At 40.2% G+C, this 19,828-nt stretch overlaps 1 protein-coding gene across 3 annotated transcripts in view; it reads right to left on the bottom strand.

Annotated features, from left to right (window-relative positions):
* The window catches only part of RSPRY1 (ring finger and SPRY domain containing 1), a 38,123-nt gene that overhangs the window by 5,062 nt on the left and 13,233 nt on the right, over nt 1-19,828 (bottom strand). For all 3 annotated transcript variants that reach the window (XM_064670849.1, XM_064670848.1, XM_064670851.1), the window contains 12 exons: nt 19,035-19,530; nt 15,448-15,500; nt 14,003-14,115; nt 11,266-11,392; nt 9,812-9,870; nt 9,400-9,466; nt 8,568-8,699; nt 7,205-7,320; nt 6,290-6,433; nt 3,412-3,523; nt 2,302-2,404; nt 729-881 (listed from right to left, as the gene is read on the bottom strand). In XM_064670849.1, the coding sequence (XP_064526919.1) occupies nt 729-881; nt 2,302-2,404; nt 3,412-3,523; nt 6,290-6,433; nt 7,205-7,320; nt 8,568-8,699; nt 9,400-9,466; nt 9,812-9,870; nt 11,266-11,392; nt 14,003-14,115; nt 15,448-15,500; nt 19,035-19,381 (1,526 nt within the window). In that variant the 5' untranslated portion in view covers nt 19,382-19,530. The remainder of the gene's footprint in view (nt 1-728; nt 882-2,301; nt 2,405-3,411; nt 3,524-6,289; nt 6,434-7,204; nt 7,321-8,567; nt 8,700-9,399; nt 9,467-9,811; nt 9,871-11,265; nt 11,393-14,002; nt 14,116-15,447; nt 15,501-19,034; nt 19,531-19,828) is intronic.

The following is a 19,828-nucleotide window of genomic DNA, read 5'->3' on the forward strand; positions in this document are numbered from 1 at the left end:
TTCAACCACATACATCAGCACCAGTCCAAGGGCCATCTTCAGACAGGAAATCCAGGGTACACCACATCCCAGATTACACTGTATACTGTTACTGTTTGTGTTCCAGGAAGTTATTTTATGACTAATAACTGAAACCAGACAAAACCCAGGCGATTTATTCGTTTTCATTCCTGCCAGAAATTTGTTAAAGAAAAATGTACCCAAACCCGTTTCTATCTGGCTTCGTTTATATTTAGATGGGAAAACAGTTCTAAATTTGAATGACCTTTGTCAGTACTATCATTCATAACTAGGGAAATTTTGATCTGGATCAAAAAAGAAGGAAAAATTAAAAACTTATAATCATTCAGTACCTCTATGCTGCCAAATCACAAATCAGGTCAATTTTAAATATGACATATTTTTTTTAATTAAGACTATACCTCCTCAACCAAGCTCATCCTTCTTAGATGGCAGGAGATACTTTTACTAAAAACAGCTTACTGTGTGGTACTAATTAATTTTAATTTAGCTTAATATTACAAAAAAATTAATTTCATGGATTTTGGTTGCACGTCTCCTGCCCTGCTCATGAAATTGCACTGGAGCCTGTTGTCTCATCTTTTGAGGAAAGGGACCTATGGAAGCATGACCCCATAAAAAATTAACTTTGCTTAGTACAACACAAGAAGAAGTGAAGCATTTTATTTCTCTGCATGCAAACACACAAAACTAAACAGGAGGATTACCTGGGCAAAATGATTTTCTCTTCTGCTGTCAGAAAGGCATAATCATTGAAGGTACTAAACTTCATTGATGGTGGGTACTTGAAGGGTTTTGCCCCAAAGTTGAACTCACATTGCTGATAGGACATGAAACTAGCTGCAGCAAAAAAGCCAGATCTGCAACACAATGAACAGGTATTTTAGAACAACTTAAATAACAGTAGAGCTTTGCAGACATGTTACTACTATTACCATACAAAAACACACCCTGAGACAAAGAGACAAGTTGCTTCAATACCAGAGTTTTGCAGCTCACTGGGAGAACATCCAGTTTTGGCTCCACATACCTTGTTTGGTTCTCAACTGCTGAATTTATCTGAGTTTCCTACTGACTCAGCCCATAAAGGCTGCCTATTCCACAACCAGGATTAGTCACACTCACACTAGGAGCAGATACATATATATGAATTCCTACAACCTCCTTGCACTGATCAGCTCAGGTATCTCCTTCAGAAGTGGAAAAAAGTATTTTTCTTCCAAACAGCTGCTGTTGGCAGAGCTGTGAGGAGCAGTACCAGTGCAAGGGACACCTCCATGGTCTCTGTTCCTTCAGGTTTATCTGAGCAGGCACAAAGTTGAGGAACTTGAAGCTCTTGTACATTTGTGAGAGACCTGTGCAGGAGGAGTCCAGGTCTGAGCTCTCTCAGCATAACACCCACCTGTTCTTCCTTGCCTGTGCAGGATTATCTCAGGACAGCTGCCTTTTCTTCACAGCCACACAGACAGCTTGTAAAAACACAGCTATTGCTTCTTTCAAATTTATTTACTCAAGGGCCCAAGTTCAGTAATACCCTAAGTTCTAACAAGTACTTGAATATATAAATTACACGCTCAAAGAACACGGCACTGCAAGCTGAATAGACAAGATACTCTGCAACTCTTTAAGCTGAACTACTCTTCGCCTCTTGGACACAGCAGGATTAATTTACAAAGTACTGTAATGTTTAATTAAGCTACAGAGGAATCTGCTTTATCAAGTATTACACCAGCTTATGTTTTCAGAACTAAAAGGCTGAACTCCCCTGTGAGAGTTGGAGGCAGCCATGTGTTAATTTGTACAGGAGTTTGCAAAATAAACCTAACACCTTTCTGTAAGGCTGCCAAGAGACGTCCTCCCCTGAATACTCAATGTGCTACTCCAGGAGCTGTCCCCAGGGAATGGCAATCAATCAATATGTGCTCTTCAGCATTTACAGGATTGGGGCTTTATCTTTTAAAAGATGAAGAATTCCTCAAGCACCAGAAAACTGCTCATCTTTGCTACAGCCTCATTCTACTCTAATGCTGTGCTAATTTGACAGAAGAAAACATCACGTTGAACCTACCTTTGGAAAGTCCAAAGTATTTATTTTGCACCCTGAAATCCACCTGTAAAATTATATCCTTCTTGCTTTCTAAGCAACTTTCAACTGGGAAACCTGCATAATGATGGCTTCAGGTAAGTAAATATGAATTTACATCTCAAATTAGAAACTCTTCATATAATTAAAACAATTATCCATAGAGGTCATGTCCTTCCAAATGAGCATATACTTACACAGCAGATGAAAATACTTGCTTCTCAGCAGGAAGCTGGTTTCCATTTAAATAGAAGATCATTTGCTTTTCTTGCAAGTCTAGTAGAAATCCTATTGTGTCTCCTTACATGCAAAACAAAGACAATTTAAAGATTTCACTTTTGTTAAATGCCAACAGCCGAAACAGTTATTGTTTCAAGTATCACATATGTCACTATGAGTTGTCTCACTTAAAAGGAACTGTTTGCAAAAGCACAAAGGAAGAAACATTGATACAGAAATTAAAAAAAAAAAACAAACCCAAGAGAAAATAGTAAAAAAATAAAGTATTTTAGTCTGCCAGAGCACTAACACTACACAGTTATAGAAGTATTGCAGAGTATTTGCCAAAGCCAGAAGAAAGCTGCACTCTGTCACTCCTTGGCTATTTTACCCTTGTTGGAGGGTAGACTTCAGCAAGTGTGTGTTCTGGGGATGAATTTCCAATATGCTTGTGCTATTTATTTTTAAGAGGTGTTTTAATTTAGCCATCCTTGGGAGAAAATTCTAATAGAAGAGAAGGCGGCACAATTCACACAAGCATGGCATGCACAGGCTCCTACCAAGATTTCAAAGCTGAGATCAAGAACAGAACTTTGCTGTCCAAGTAGTTATCCAAGAATTTAAAGTAAGCAAGACAGTGCAACTCCTCCTTAAAAAAAAAAAAAAAAAAAGGTCTAATTGAGAAATTAGGGGGTTTTTTTCCCTTCTCTACAATAACTCTTTGAACCCAGAAAGGAAGATTTTAGCCTTGTTTTGTAGGGCTACAAACATCTGGAAAAAAAGTCTTATGACTAAAAATCTTATGATTAAATGTCCAGCCATGTTAATTGGTGCTGTGGTTTGTACTCTGCCTTTGAAAAGAAAAACTACTTAAGCAACAAGATTCTCTTTGCACGAACTGGGGAGCAAGACTGAGTGTCCACTTTGCACATTCAGACCACTGTTAAAGACACACAATAATTCTGAAACCTTTAGGATCATGGGGATTAGGAACAGCTCTGCTCACACACACTAAGAGACACCTGCAAGAGTACAAAAAAACCCTGTGCAGAAATCCAGTCAGGACAAACAGAAGATGGGCTGAATACCTTCTTTCCAGCAGGGATGGGAATGTGGTTTACTTCTGGCATTGTACCAGATCAGCTGCCGGCAGCCGTCGTAGGCACAGGAGTATTCATCGTCCCCGATGCCATAACCTTCCTTCAGAGAGAGAGCAAAACATTTCAGTCTGCAGCCTTTCCTCACACAGAACAGCTTATTTTTATTCACCTAAACCACTCATATAAGAACAGGAAGGGTTTCTCCCACTTCCATCAGGGTAATTTATTTTATTTTTTTTTTTCAAACTAGTCGTAGTTTCATTTCCACAGCAAAAAGGAATTTGTTGGGGTGAGGAGGAGGGGAGAAGTGGATATTGTTTTCAAAGTGTTTTCCATTCTCTGTGACCTCAAGTCACTCCTGCCTGTTAAAATATTTAATAATCAGAAGGCCAGTACCCAAACAGCCATGTTAAATTTCTGCATCTTAAAAGGTCACCACAGAATCATAACCACTCTCTTATCTCAAAGTCCCAGTACCAAACTTGCAGTACCTTCCCCCACAAGATATCCACGTGCCACCAGAACCTACAGCACACAAAGAACAAACCCACAGCCCTTTCACAAATTTATTGCATATTGTGTCCTTTTCAGTGCCAGCCTCCCTCAAACTGTGAAAACATTATCAAGTGATAAGGTCCAAGGCAAAACACAAAACTAAGAGTTTCAGAGTGGGAGAAAAAGAAAAAACCCTGTCATGTAGCAGAGCCCAAACATGAATCTCAAAAGCATTATGGAAGGTAAGTAACTTCCTCATGCTCAGCATGATTTGTCTGGAGTGCAAATACCAGACAGCATCTGATTACACAAGCCTCCCATGTCCCAAATTAAAGCTAAGCCCAGCTAATGGGTGTTTAATGTCATATTTAGGACTAGTCTTTTTGTTACACACGCTGTAAATAAAGAGCATATGGCTTCTGAGGCCTGTGTTTGTGACATACCCAGATGATATCCTTGTATTTCAGGGACACACACCTGATGAACTCAAATAACAGTCACATTCAGCTGCCAGCAAAACAGCTGCAGCAACAGAAAAATCATCCTGCTCAGAGATGCAACATCTCCCATTTCCATACCTTGTACAGGATGCACTCACAGAAAAATGCACATACACCAAGCTCCTTAACAGTAAGTGGGAAAAAAAAAATCTTTTAAGCCTCTTAGCAGTCTAAAGGCAGACACATGGCCTTTTATTTCCAACAGTTTCTGTTACACTCCATGTCTACATTGTATTTTTGTTTGGTTGGGGTTTTTCTTTTCTGTGTGGTTTACTTTTTTTTAATTTAAATTTAAATCACGCTTCCATTCCATGCTAGAAATGTGGGACTGATCTTTGGATGTGATGCAGAGATATATGCATCAGCAGAGGACAATGCTATTTACGTGAATAGTTAGAAGAAATGGAGCAAGACCTCTGAACTCACAGGAACACTTAAATTAAGTGGTGAAAAAAGCTACTCTTCCATTCCTCTTGGGTTTCTCACCACTGGTGTTTGTTTAATCTCCTTGATGTATTTCTCTCCTACCCCCCACCATCAGTATTTGTTCACATGTATGTATTTAGCCTATCTTCATATTAGCTTCTGCATTTGCCTCAGCTGTAGAATGACTTCTTCTACAATAATCAGAAATGAGCAGTTTTACCTGCTTATTCTACATTAAATATATAATTCTTTTTCGAAATTAAATTCCAAGTAGGGACAGAAACCCATAAAATTACAACAATAAAGAAGGGTTATAGGTGCATTTTTTACTCAAGCTCAGCCAGTAGAAGAGTCAACTTAAAATCCCAGTGCTGTCTTTCCATTCTCAGCAGTTAGGTGAGGCCAAACATGACTTTTAGTCCTAAAATTCTAGCTTGCACTTCAGTGGTCATTTGGAAGGTGGATAATATGAAAAATTAACTCTAAGCTGAAGCAGACAAGTTTTTTGGGTAGTCATTGTTATGCTTTCTAACTGTTATAGAAATACTGAAGCAAATTATGCCATAGCATACAAAGTCTGTAACACCCATAGAGCTACCACGAAGATTTAAGAAGAAACAAGTCCTAGTTACATCTCTGTGATGATTGGCTATGTTTGGAATTCATGTGCACATGGCACATTTTGTCTTTAACAGCAGCAAGCACATAATCTTAGAAGTAAATAGTAGGAAGAAGGATACTTAGAATTAAGAATAAGACACAAAGTTATCTGGATGAGAAGGACAGCAAAGAAAACTATAAAATATGTCAGTGTACTTGTTCTGTACTATCAGAATAAAGACAGAGGGGTAGGGGGTAGAAGGTTTAATCCTTTTGTAATCCTTATTTTTAATTTATAAGAAGCTTTCACATACCCAAACTGTACCATATTGCTGATCCCAGCAGACCAGATGATACCATGCTATCCCAGAGTCAATTTAAATAAGTTCTTTCCCTTATGAAAGTTAATTTAACAGGAAAGCATGTCAAAGAGGGCTGCTTGGTGACCTGTGTATGATGAACTGCTGGTTCCTACTGACTTACTGTTTACTTAAAAAAACAGATAGTAAGCACTGTTATCTAAAGAATTTCCAAGGAGAGACTAAGCCACAAGGAATAAGTTCCCAGTAGCTTCCAGACAACAGCAAGCAAATAACAAGCTGTCACTGTTAGCAGCTCTGCAGGACTTGTGTGAACAGTGTCAGTCTGTAGCAATGACAACACAGATTTCTCTTGTGCCACCAAATTCAACAAAAACAGCTTCATGGAGGTACAGAAAAACTGAAGGACACAGCCAAGCGTTCAGTCACCACCACAGAATAACCAGAGCTGTTTTCACAGGGGTTGCCAAGTAGAAAAATACTGATGTTACATCTCATCAGCTCGATGACATTTCGTGTACTCACATGGTTGAGAAATTTGCTGTCTTTGGTAGCCCATCCTATTTGCATCACTCCCGAAGTGATGACTGTAACTTCATAGTACCAGACCCCGGAATCCACACAGAACGTGCACCTGACGCTCTCGAAGGACGAGGCGTCACACCGAGCCTACCAAAAACCAAACCAAACGTTCAGCTGCTGCAAAATGAGCACTCAAGGGAGCCTCTTTTCTCCCCCTGGCTCGAGTTTCTTGCATGTAAGAATACACCAACATAATTTTAGAGGCACTTCAGACAAAGTGACCTCTCTTTATAGCAGTAATTATCACAAAAACTAGTGAGTAGGCAAGACTGAAAATCGTCCGGTGGTTAAGCCACAGGAAAAAAGAAAAGTAGGAGGCTGACAAAGTCAATTTAAAGATTTAAAGACTAAGACAACCAAGACAGGAAGACTTAAATCACTGGTTTATTAGCTGACTTCTGATATGAAGGACAAGGAGCTATTCAATGTTAAGTCATGAAAATTCATCTCTTAAGTAGTCAAGTAAGTTTTTAGAAGGAGTTACAGAGGGAAAAAAAAAACAACACATGGCTGAGACAAAAATCTGATGCTCTTTTCAAGACTAAACAGGATAAACAATCGAATTATACTTCGTGTAATTTTAATCAAAATTAATGAGAAGCCAGCTATTCTCCTCATTTCTCTGAAGTTTTGGGGCACAGATACAGGCACTACTTAATTTGAACGTTTCTACAATTGAGATCAGGGTAGTGATGTTACAGCCCTCCTGATGACAAAGCAAATTTCCTGTATAAAGCTGGCAGAGAACTTGGATTAATTCTAGAAAAAAATCACTGGAGCAAGTGGCGAACAAAATAGTTGAAACCTGCCTTTTTCTACAGACTTTTTCAGGTTGAAAACATGAGAACAATATCCTACCTCTAATCCATGTGGTGAGATCTTCAGGTATTCACTGACATCGTTACTGTTCAGCATAGCCCTAATGTTGGTCAAGTCAACCTTCTCATATGTAAACTGCCTGCCTTCTTTTAAAACTGCAAAATAAAACTAGTTTTAATCATTGCTGTAGCAAAACTTGATTTGAAGCATTTCACACAGTGACAGTCAATCTCTCTACGATCCAGGTAATTTTTGGCATAACTGAATGAAGGATTAACATTTTGCCTGCATGAAAACAGCTTCCAGTGCACTGTGTGTTAAATATCCTGCATGACCTGTACCTCTGACTAGAGCTCCCACAGTCTAATTGCTACTTTCAGGAAACCCACAGGCAAATGGAAGGCATCCAAGTTCACACCAAGGTGCCACTGCTTCAGGACTTACCATTGTATTTGAATATTCAGCTGGGCAGAGTTTTTCCTGATTCATCACAGTGGAAAAGATTTGAGGATGGGAAGAAGGGGGAAAATAAGGACTTAAAAGTTTTGTATCCTCTTATTTCCAGGTAGAAGATGAACTTAAACTGAGCCAAAGCAGCTCTGTCTCCCTGCTTCCCCTTTCCACATGGAAGGATCAAAAGCATTTATCCTGCCAGGTGTCAAACTGCTGACACACACATGTTAATTTACAAATCAAAGATCCTATCTTCACACACCCCAAACTTGCTACAACACTTATACAGACGTTTACTAAACACAACTGACACTGGCACATGAAGCCCAACAGACCTTTTATCCAAATTTATCCAAAAGGCATTAGAAACCACAGGGTTCTTAAGAGTTGCTGCACCCTTGAAATCACAACTAAACCAGCAAATTTGATGACAGCTATGTCTGTTTTTTGGATGACTAACAAAAGTGCTTTGTCAAACACTTTTCAGTTTTGATCACAAGACCATATCTTAACTTTAGAAAGTCTTTAAGAACTCTTCAAGCCTGTGCACCACTGGGGTATGACCACAGCAGTGACAGCCACCAGGACTTGTCAGCAATCCATCTGTTCCAGAGACAGAGCTGCACTACTGAGCCACTCAGCACATTTGCTGAAACGTGGGTTGCAGGAAATTGGTGCAAAGAAGAATTTTCACTGCAGCTCCAACTTGCAGAGTACACACCACTTCCCTCCAAAAACGTTTTCCTTGCCAAAATTTCCTTTCCATGCAAATAGACTGGATCTATTTCTTGGGGTTTTTTTTGTTTTGTTTTGTTTTCTTTTTCAAGGAGATATTACAAATGCAGTCAGGTTTAAGTAAGTGCTTATACAAAACAAACACAAAGCAGTCCTCCATTCTCCTTGGAGAAGTGCTTAACATTAAATGAATCCATCCCTTTGTTATACCTACACAGATTGTCTAAACTCCACTGGGCACAGAATCCAACCTGGCGTTTTAAGTAGTCTGGATTATCTGTCCACTTCTCAAGCAAGATCAGTTGGTCACTAATGCACGATTCAGAAACTGTCATTTTATTTTCACCTGCAATTTGAGAGCAAAAAGAATAATTGCTAGGGATAAATTTAGTTAAAAACAGTAACAACCTACAAATGCAGTAGAACCCTCCACACACATTTAAACATGACTATTACAAATAGCACGAAATTCTTTCCCCAAGCAGATGTGAAATTACCTTCACTCAGATTTACCACTTCTCAGCACAGAGCTGCACCAAGAGACAGATCACAGCTTTTCTACATCTCTCCAGTAGAGATTTATTTCTTTTCAAGTAACAAAGGTCTCATGTTGTAAGTCATTATGTAGTAATTTCTAAGCTGAGGAATGAGTTTCAGCAAATCTCTTAAGGGTTTGTGGGTGGGGGTGTCATTAAAGCAATAAATGTTTTTTCCTGCCTACAAACTCCCAATCCTAACTGTTCTCTCTCTCTAATACAGATTTGTTTCAGTGACAAAGGCCTCATGTCACAAGGCCTTCTACAGCAATTTCTAACAGGGAAAATAAGCAAATTCAGCAAATATCTCAAGGGTTTTGAGGGGTAGGGGGGATGTCACTAAAACAATAAATATCTCTTCTTGCCTGTAAGTGGACAAACATTTCTCTTAAATATTTGTGATTCCACCAATCCAGCCTCTCATGCTCAGAGCTGTGATCAGATAAAGGGACAATCATGCAGCAGGAGCCACAGGGTGACTGTTAAAAGCAGCATCAGGCCAATACTTACTCGTTTGTGCAAACTTCTCCAGTGCTATTAGTGCAAAAAGCATCACTGTCGGGTGGGACTGGAAGTTCTAAACGTGGACAGTAAGAAGAGTTATTTAATAAATACCCAGCACAGATGGACAGGAAGAGCTGTGAGTCTGTCACAGAATGTTTTAGGTTCAAAGGAACCTCTGAAGTTCCTATATTCCCCCTCCTGTGGAGAGCTGGTTTGAATAGATCAGGCTACCCAGAGCCTCATGCCACTAACTTGTAATTACCTCCAAGGATGGACATCCCACAGACTCTGGAATCTCAGCTTTCCATAACACACTTCCAATATTTACTAAACATGGCCCTAACTTCTCACAATAATAAAAAAAATTGCATTATAATTGCTATGTATGGATGCCTACAGAAAGATCAAAGACACTTACCAAGCTCTGAAGTAAATATTCCAATATTCCTGGGCTGAGTAAGCCTATGCTCGCGGGACCTGCAAGAACACCAGGAATGAAATCCACCCGTGGGAACCACCACACACTCATCATCACAGATCTTCCAAACACAAGGTAACAAACTAAAGAACATCCAAGAGTTTCATAGCCAAGCAGAACTATAATGTAGAACAATTATCATTGTTCCCAGTCAAATACTTGCTGCACATTTAATAATTACACAGTTACTGGCACACTGCAGTCCTTTTCAGTTTATCTGCTGTAAGTGGGTACAGAGTTCTAGTCATGCTTCTCAGAGTTTGAAATAAGACTCCCCCAGCCTCCACTAAGCATTTTCATGCTCATTACTTTCACAAAGAGACTCACACCCTTTTACTTCCAGAGTCAACATGTAAGGTCCAGCTCAATTTACCAGCAGCCCAAAATAATTAAAAGTGAGAATCTGATATCACCCACTTGATAGGTAATTCTACAGCTTGCAGCAGCACCATAGCAAGCAGCCAATTTAAAAGAGAAAAGCCCTGAAATACTGTCTGCTGAATCAAGGGAATCAAATTCTGGCATCTACAAACTAATTGCAGTGGGTTCCAACACTGCATTCACAGATTTGCTGCCTGAGCTGATACAATGAGATCTGTGTCCACTAAGATGAAAATAGATACAGGATCTCATTTTGATTTAGTATAATAAGGTAGAAATATTACAGCACAAAAATGCTTCCAAGCCTTTGTTCTTTGTTTTTTGACAGAAATTGGTTTTTTAATAATCATTAAGTGATACTGGACAATCACCTTTTTCCTCTATTTCCTATCCACTTTCAGAAAAGGAGCACAAAAACCTAGATACAAAACAGTCCATCAGCAGGAAGGAAACTTAATCATCAGTCTCCAAACAGGGTACGAGAAATAACAGGGAATAAAAATTCTATATGAAAAGTCACTTTAAAATAGAATCTCAGCAATTTCAAGCAACACAGAAGAGAGAATCTTTTCAGTTGACTACAACAGAACAAGACACATCTATTGGAAAGAGCATCTTTTTTTTTGTTTGTTTCTATACAGCCTCCAAGGCCACCAATTTGATAGTTCTGCCTCCTGGGTATGGAATGTGTCCTCAGTAATTCACAGACAGAGCAGGTCTGCAGAGGAGAGTGATTACCAGTGCTAAGGCAATATTCCAGCAACAGTGATCCTCAGTCACTAACCAGGCACCAGGATTTGTGAATGGCTCATTCAAACCCTGGTGGGTGAGACTTCAACACTTTAATCAACAAGCAGGTTCTGTCACACCCATCACCCACGGTCTCCCCTCCATGCAGAACATCATTCAGCTCTAAGGAAACACTCCTGACCTAGTCTGCATCGTGGCTACTTAAAGCAGGAGGTGCTGCAACCAGCCCAGTGCCAGCTGTCAGAAGAACCCCCCTGCTTTACCTGCCAACTTCTCTGCCAAGCAGCCGAGCACTGCAGTGGTGTTCCGGTGCTTGGCAGGGTGACAGGCATCCTGGCAAGCAGCAGCTCCACTTAAGTTTAGGATTTCTGTTAACTTCTGTAATGCATCCTGCAAAAGGAAAAAAAAAATAATCAGAAATCTCTTATTTAACATTACTGACAGATGCAGCTCCCCCACCCCAGCTCAACATATTACAACAAATTATTGTTACTGAAGTCAGCCTCATAGAACAGACAGCACGGGGTGATTGTCTTGTAAGATAAGATAATAAAGAACAGATGGGAAGAAAAGGTCAACAGACCCAAGAATTGTAACTTTAAAATCACCACCAGATTGTTGGTCATTGCAGTGATCAACAGCTCAGGACACTTGTGGACATACCTAAGTGAGCTCCCTGCAGCAACAGGAACTGTTATAAGTAGACAAAGGCAAACAATACCAATCAGCACATATCACATCTAATGTTTCCAGTGTCCTAAAACTCACACCCTTTCCAAAAGAAAAGGACTGTTTCAGATTTTAGAATTCAGGACTAAAGAGACATGTCCCCCTCTCCAAAAAGCCCACATTCCCATAATAAATTTAGGATGCTGTCAGCTTTTTACAGGATGTCATAAATGGTATTCTTGAGGGCATAAGTGGCTTTAGGTAGTCACATGAATTTAGGAAGTAAATGAGGGTAATAAATCTAAAATGACTTGCTTCATTCAGGCAGGATGGTATGGATAAAATTCAAGATAGGTCTAGAGCATATCCTGCATTTTCAGGGTAGTCAGGGGTTAATCTAGAGCCAGAACCAGTCATCTCATAGGGAGAACCCCACCCTGCAAAGTTCCAAATCCTCCTCAACTTTCCAGACTTCATGAAAGTTTCAGCTGATTCAGATTGAAACTGCATAATCTCAGGCAAGGATCTAATTAAAATAGAACTCCTCATATTGAAGTCATCAGCAGCCATTTGGAGGAAAAATGAGCACTGCTCAAGTTGAAGAGATGTGTTTTTTTGAATTGTGTCCTGAGCCACAACTGAAATCAGTTTACTGTGCTAAAGGCTGAGGTCTGCCCAGAGATCACACTGAAAAGTAGTTATGTTCTTAAAAGGAAAGCCACAAAAACAGAACTGATGAACAGGACTGAGCTAAGTGGAAAGAACAGAGAAAGAAGAAAATGACTAAGCCATAGACTTGGGATGGAAAAGCCTCACTAAAATTAGACTCTTGACATACTCTGATACTGCTTTTAGCCATTATTAGAACTGTCAGAGATCAACTATTTTGAGTTAAATAAAGACTTTATAGAATAAACAGTTTACTGCACTGCCATTTTAACTTTATGGACTTCATAGCCTGCAATAACAGAAAATTAAATGCAGCCTGCTGCTGTTCTCCATCTGTCGTGGAAGTGGGGCACTGACTAAAATTCTTAAGACCAAAAACTTTATAAACTTATCCTGTCCAGAAAGTGAACAGCAGCACACACTTCACTAGGCTGCACATGACCAGCAGATCCCACAGCTGCAGCTCTGTGTGCTGTAAGAAGACTACACAGCAAAAACCTCTGTGCACCCCAGAAAAAACAGGCACCTTGATCCTTTTGTCTTGATAAGATCAGCTATTTTGGAGCAAATTCCTTAAGTACCTAAAAAAAAAAAAAAAAAGTCCCGTGGCTTCTGAAAACAAATGATTTGGTTGCCAAGCACATTGTATAGCCTAACAAAAAAATCCCAAATCACTCTTCATATGGTGCATTCCCAGTGGTCTCCATTTCCTGACTTCTTTTTTCAAGCAGGCAAAGTTTCTAGTCATGGCTTTGCTTTCAAAATAACGCTGCAACTTGTGTGACAGTCAAAACACATTTCTCATGTTCAAAAGTCTCAGATGCCTTTAATCCATAGCCAAGAGGAAACAAACCCATTTCAGGTAGTTTGAGAGCTGGACTAGTTCTCCAGCCACTCATGCAACCAGCTTTTTATATCCCTAACATCACCAGTGGAAAACTAAAACTGGCAGCATCAGTAGCTTGAGAAATGAAAGCTGCAATGATGTGATCATCGATTTCTGAAGAAGTGAGATCATGACAAGCATTTGAAGACAGACAAGTTCATTATGTTTAGCATGTTGAACCACTTGAGGCTCTCACTAACCCACCTGGTACCAACAACACTATGAACACCTCGGGTCATTTTTCTACCCAAAACCAGATTAGTGTTTGGTAAACAAAAATAAAAATATTCTAATTAGCCAAAACGATATAGAGATATTTCATAGTAAAAAAAATGTCACTTGTTTTAACTTCACACACCCCCTTGTGCTGCATTCCTTACGTGCAGGGCAGGAACAAATTCAATAGTGATTTGTAAATGTGCAGCTTTCTGAAGGTGAGAACAAAAGGGCAGAACTTGTTCAGCTTTTGCAGCACCTGCACAGCACAGGGCTGTTTGTACCACATGGCAGGGGAGGGCAGCCAGAAAAACAGCTACAAACCAAAGACCTCTTGTTCTTTCCTATAAACCATTTATCTTTTTTGGGGGGGGGCTGGGGGGGGGAATACTTCTAGCATTAATTAGCACACAAATGACTCAAAATTGAAGGTAATACCCATTTTCTGAACCACAAACAGTCTTGCATCACTGGTGAAACCCACCCAGAAGAGATCACGGGTGTGGCAACCACCAGTAACGACCTTCAGCCACAGATAAATACATTTGCTTTGGACTCACTTTTGTTGGCAGTGGACATTCATCAAGTAGTAGCGTTATAACAGCTGGTCCCAGGGGATCTTCTAATGGAATAACTCTAATTAAAGATTGGACAACTTCCAACCAGCCTTCATCTGTCAACCACAAAACAGAAGGGACGTTCAGAATTAACACTGTGATTCTGAAGTGTTCAAAATAATACATCCCCAAGTGTAAACTGAAAAATCCTCCAAATTACCCAGCGGGTTTGCAGATGCCAGGGGAAACAGTTTACTTTTTACATCACTACTTTGCACTAGTTTAGAAGTTTAAATTCCAGAAGGAAAAAAAGCTTACAGGAGCTTGGGTTACAGTGAACACCTGTGCTGTTTGGAGAGCAGTCTTGCCCAGGCAATTCTTTAGTTCCCACTGCTATTAGGAAGGGCTGCTCTTGGTGCACTTTGTTCTAGTGTGATACTCAAGAGTTCAGCATCCAGTGCCAACTCTTAAGTGTTAAAAGTAGCATCAACAGTGACACTGAGGAAATAATTTTTCTTTAACCACAATCAGATCACTCTTCCTGAGTTCCCTCAAGTAACATCAGTTTGTCCCATGCCTGCTGGTCTAGAGAAAAATTTGTTTTCCTAAGGAACAGCTCTCCCTGTTGAATGAGTTAGACAAGGGCTTTTGCTTGCAAGCAAACAACAATTCACATATAAGATGTTAACCTACCAATAAAGTAAGCAGATTTGGATTTACAAGAAAGTAATTCCCTTAGAAGTGAAAATAAAGAGAGTCTGTATCTGTATACAGATGCAAAGCATTTTACTGAACTGCTGTAATATCTAACCAGGTTGGTAAATTTATTTTAATACAGAAATAGATTTCCTAAGACCAGTATCAACTCTACTGGTAGAGAGACTAAAATTCATCTAATCCAGAAGTTTGGTGGAAGTCTTGAGCTGGGAGAATTTCTCTACTGTAACAAAGATAGAAGAGCCCCTGCACAAACTTGGCTCATCTTGCAGGAGCACTTAGGGACAGAGTTAGAACAAATACATCAGTAAAGCAGAGGTCTAAGGTCAGCAAAACCCAAACCAAACCAAAGAGTATGTGCTATTTGAGGACACCAGAGCATGTGGGCTTAAACCATGTCCACGCTGACATATTAGGCTGTTCCTGCCTTAGCTGCAAACTGCCATTCTTTGTGGCTTATGGTTTAATGCCACTGACATTGGCTCCTTCTGGAGAGTTCACGTGGGAAGTTTAAAGGAGTCAAAGAAACTCAGGCAAATGCAGTGAGCTCAGTGAGGCTTCTAAAGGGCAAAATTGTATTCTGGATCCCCAGAGCTGTAGCAAGTTGTACCACATCCTGCTAGCATGTATTTTTCTTTGCAAAGAAAAGAGGGCTCCGGGGTTTGGGTTTTTTGGGTTGTTTTTTTTGCTTAGGAGTAACAACTGAAATGTCCAACACAATGCCTTGATACCTGTTTCTGCCATTTCATGCAACGTGATCATTGAATAAGGAGGCTCCTGGTCACTGAAAGAGATATTACACAGGTCAAAATTTATGCACAGTCATCAACATAATACGCTGAATAAAATGATAATGCACAGACATGAAACAAATCCAGGAACTGTTTAACAAAAGGATGTTACACAGGCTGCAGAACGCTAAGGCCACTTTCAGGTCTGAAACACAGATGGGATTTGAGCCTTTCTTTGGCTCAAAGTCAACATCTGCATATCTGCAACAGCTGCTAAGTGGAATTGTGATCCCCACCTGCAAGTCTAAAAGCTGAATGTAATGCTTAGGCTGAGTGCTGTTCACTAGCAGGGTTCCTCAGAGCACATAACAGGAGACTGCACGTCAGGGGTCATGAAGTGAACCAAGAATTGCACAAGGGGCATCGCTTCTTCTCTGCTAAATATATAAATATTAAAAAAACTGAAAGGCAAGCCACCTAACAGCATCACAGCCTACAAACAAGAGCTGATAAAGAAGATGTTAAGGCAGTTTAACAGAAGATATTTAACCAACCCCCCTTCCAACATGTAAAACAAAAAGTTGAACAGATCATCCCCTCAGTCTGGTTTGCTGGAGCAAGGACATGAAGCCACAGCCAGGTCTGGGTATCCGTGCAGGCACTGTCCCTGAAAGTACCTAAAGCAAGATCCCAAAATCCTGTTCAGTAAGCACCTCAAAGGTCCAGAAAAAGCTTATGCAGCAGCATGTCCTAAAATGCCTTATTCAGGGCTCCTTAGGCACTGGGAACTAACACAAGGCTTAGACTTCCACGTTCCACACTCACTTTCTATCACACAGCTCTGGAATGAAATTGGAAATGCAAAATACAGAGGACTTTTAGAAAATTTCAACAGGCATTAATTACACAGATAATAGAACTACCTACCTAGGAGGGATTAATTATCAAAGGGAAAAAAAATCTCAGTTTTGATGAAATATATGTATGATGTAAATACATGTTTTTCTTACAAAAAAAAAAAAGGCATTCTTAAATATTTCCTCAAGAAAATGCTAAAGTGAAGTTTAACCCATTTTTATATTGTCACATTTAAAACAAATAGTTGAATTATGGGGTTTTTTTTTCCTCCAAGCATATCCACCTTTCTTCTGGAAACTAATCTCCCCAGCAGGAAAAAGAAGTGCAATACTGCAGGCAGAATTACCTCAAGACAGAGGATATAAAGATTCAAAGAAAGAAGAAAAAAACCCCAACCATAAGTACAAGTAAAAGCTATGATTAAAAAGGATGAATTTTTTTCTGCAAGTTTTCTGATTCCATCATGGGTAGCAGGTGTTGGCAGTACTGACACTGAGCAAAGGACAGTCCTGCCCCACTGATTTGTCATTTTAACCACTTAATTTCCAAACATGCCCTCCAGCCCACACCTTCCTCATTTTGAAACAAAACAGCCATTTTTCTAATTTCTTAGTTTGCAAAGTAGTTCTTCATATAAGCTCTGTAATGTAGAATGTATCCTTCTGAATCTAGGAAATTAAACTGTGCTCCTTTCTAGAAGAAAAGGAGTTTTCTAGATATGAAAGAAAAAAAAAATCAGTTGTCAGATACGTTTTTTGACAGATTTGATAAAACCAACCAAAAAAACCCCACCTCAAGAAAAAACAAGTAGCAAACAGAGAAAGCAATTGTTCATTGCAGATCACAGTGCAACAACTTAATTTACAATTCATCTCACAGTGTTCCCATATATTATCTTTCAGTACAGTTTAGAAAAAAATTTTCAGATAAAGAATTTTGCCTCCCATTCTTTGGCCATCTTTTGCTCCACAGCCTGGACTTCTAATCTGCTGTTACTTCTTACATTGTTTTACTTTAGTTCAACTTTATGCTTGCACATTTTTTGACGTGAAAAGAGATTTTTTAAGCTTCCCTAACATTTTCTTCAGTTGTGGCGTTTTCAAAACTGAGAAATCAGGCTCTAGGAGGAACAGGTGGTAATGGAACATGCTTATTCCTACAGTCTCTCATCCCTGAGGGGGGCAGTGGACAGGAGAAATCAGACTTCAGTCTGCAGCTACATAATGGGAAAGAACAGACAGGACAGTCGGGCTCTTCTGAGAGAGGCTTGTGTTGGAACATGGGAAATTCTAACTTTTAAACATATTTAATTATTTAAAACATGGAAGTGGTCAAACACTGGAACTGGGACCCAAAGAGGTGGAGAATCTCTTTATTCTGAGCATGTTCAACACTTGACTGGATAGAACCACCTGCTCTGGCCAAGCCTGGGTTTTATGCAGGAGGCTGGAGTGGATGAACTTCAAGAGGTCCTTTCCAACCCATGTGATTATACGACTCTAAAGTTTTTCACCACAGTCTGCATTAAAAAAAAATACAGTAGCTTCAGGAATTAGTCAGAAAAAGGACTCCAGGGGCAGTGAAATAACTATGCTTATTGTCCCTCAGTAGCATAGGAAAGTGCTTAGAAGATTACAAAACTGATTGCAAGACCCACAGGAACAGGATCAGCTGTGCACCAAAGTGTTGTGAAACAGCTTAAGGGGCTGAACTTGGGGAAAGGGGAAGGCATGCAGGATTAGGCAGAGACTTTCAAAAATGTTTGCCATGATTTTAACTTAATGATCTGAAGACAGACCACAAAATAAAGCCTGTTAAAAAACCCACAGACACACACCTTAGATTTAAATGTTCATGAGAAACATCAGTCCTGGTATTTCTATTTAAAGCATTTTACAGCAGGAAGGGAAACTCTTCTGCAGGAGCATTCCAGAGTCAATGCAGGTGTCTGAATCAAGACTCATTTATTCTGAGCCTCATCCACCTTAAACTCAAGCCCCAGCTGTGAAGCTAGAATGGTGTTTTTCCTTCTGTTCTGCTCTTTCCAATTCCTAGCCTGCACCTAACCCAAAAGGTGATGAGCTAACTTAACCCATCACTTTTAAGGTCCTTTCAAAGCTTTTTAGAAAGCAACACAAAACCGAAAAAATAAGGATGAACTTGTAAATATCCTCCACACCCTTAATGGATGCTTTGAGCATGCAAGGAATGCAATACTGGGATTGGGAGTTGGGCAGTCACAACATATGATCTTAAAAAAGCAGTCAGACTCATAACTGGAAAGAAAACCTCAGTCTGTTTATCCAGGCTAACAAAGATCAAAGTTTTCCTTAACCATTTCCAAAGAAGAAAATAAAGCCTGAAAACAGAAAATCTGAACAACCAACTTTTAGGACAGAAGTTCCCAAACTCTGGAGTGTTCATTGCTTCCTAAACTGTGTAATCTGTTTTAGGTAAGAAATACTGAGCACACTCCTCACCCCACCTGGGTGTAGGCCCATGCAGGAACTGTGAGAAAGCTCCTCAGCTCCTGGAAGAGTCTGTACCTGGGCACTCAGGAGCTACTTCTGTTACCTAGGAAAGGTGCTCCTCTCCTAAGCCTCCAGGTGGAAACTCACGGCTGCTTCAGGGAGGGTCAGGTGTAGATCGGTGAGAGGATGGAGCCACAGTTTGAGAGGAGACAAGAACATTTTCATTCATGTTGAATTATTCCTTGAGGAGGTACTTACTTATCTACCAACGTCCGAATTACAGCCAGTGTGTCAAGTACCAGCCCATCCACATTCTGTTTTTTCCTCCTTGGCTCGTGAGGCCCTCGACCCCTCCTGGGTGGACGGACAGGGTCCCTTGGGTGGCTTCTTGCCTCAGGGATGTGTGCTCTGCTGTTCTCTGTTTGCCGGCCCTGAGACTCCACGTTGTCCTCTGCTCCGCTGTCGTCGCGGCAAACGCACGAGTTTCCCATGTCTCCAGCCCCCAAGGCTCCCAGTAAACGGGGAATGTGGTGCTCTAGAGTCAACAGCAAACCTTGGAAAAGGCTTCTGCTAGCATAGAACACAGCCAAAGCAACTACAATCATCTAGGAAGTTTTAAGAGAAAAGTTTGTGTGATCTTGAACTGAGATCTTTTCGCATTATAAGCGTTGCTACCAGCTGGAATGGATGGGAAGGTGGAGACTTAGTTGCCGATAGAATCGCTCAAAACTCACATTGGTCATCAGAGGGAGGTCTGAAAAAGCAAACCCAAAACAAGAGTCAGTGTTATTACTGCTAATGAATAACAGAAGGATTCCTGTTTTAGTAAACAGGACCAGTCTTGGTGGACGAAGCACCGAGAAAACATAAGGCTTGTACCTGAAATCCATTGTGGGGAGAGGGAAAGGAAGGAAAAGGAGGAGGAGGAAGTTCCCTTGGTAAGTAGCTCTCGCCCACGCACCATTCCTTTCTACACTACCTATTATTTCCCAATTCTTTCATGGTTTCTGGGTGCAGAGGAACAAGTTTGTCCTTAAACTGAGCACACTGCC

The sequence above is a fragment of the Pseudopipra pipra genome, chromosome 14 (genome assembly GCF_036250125.1).
Source record: "Pseudopipra pipra isolate bDixPip1 chromosome 14, bDixPip1.hap1, whole genome shotgun sequence".
In the NCBI taxonomy this organism is placed as follows: Eukaryota; Metazoa; Chordata; class Aves; order Passeriformes; family Pipridae; genus Pseudopipra; species Pseudopipra pipra.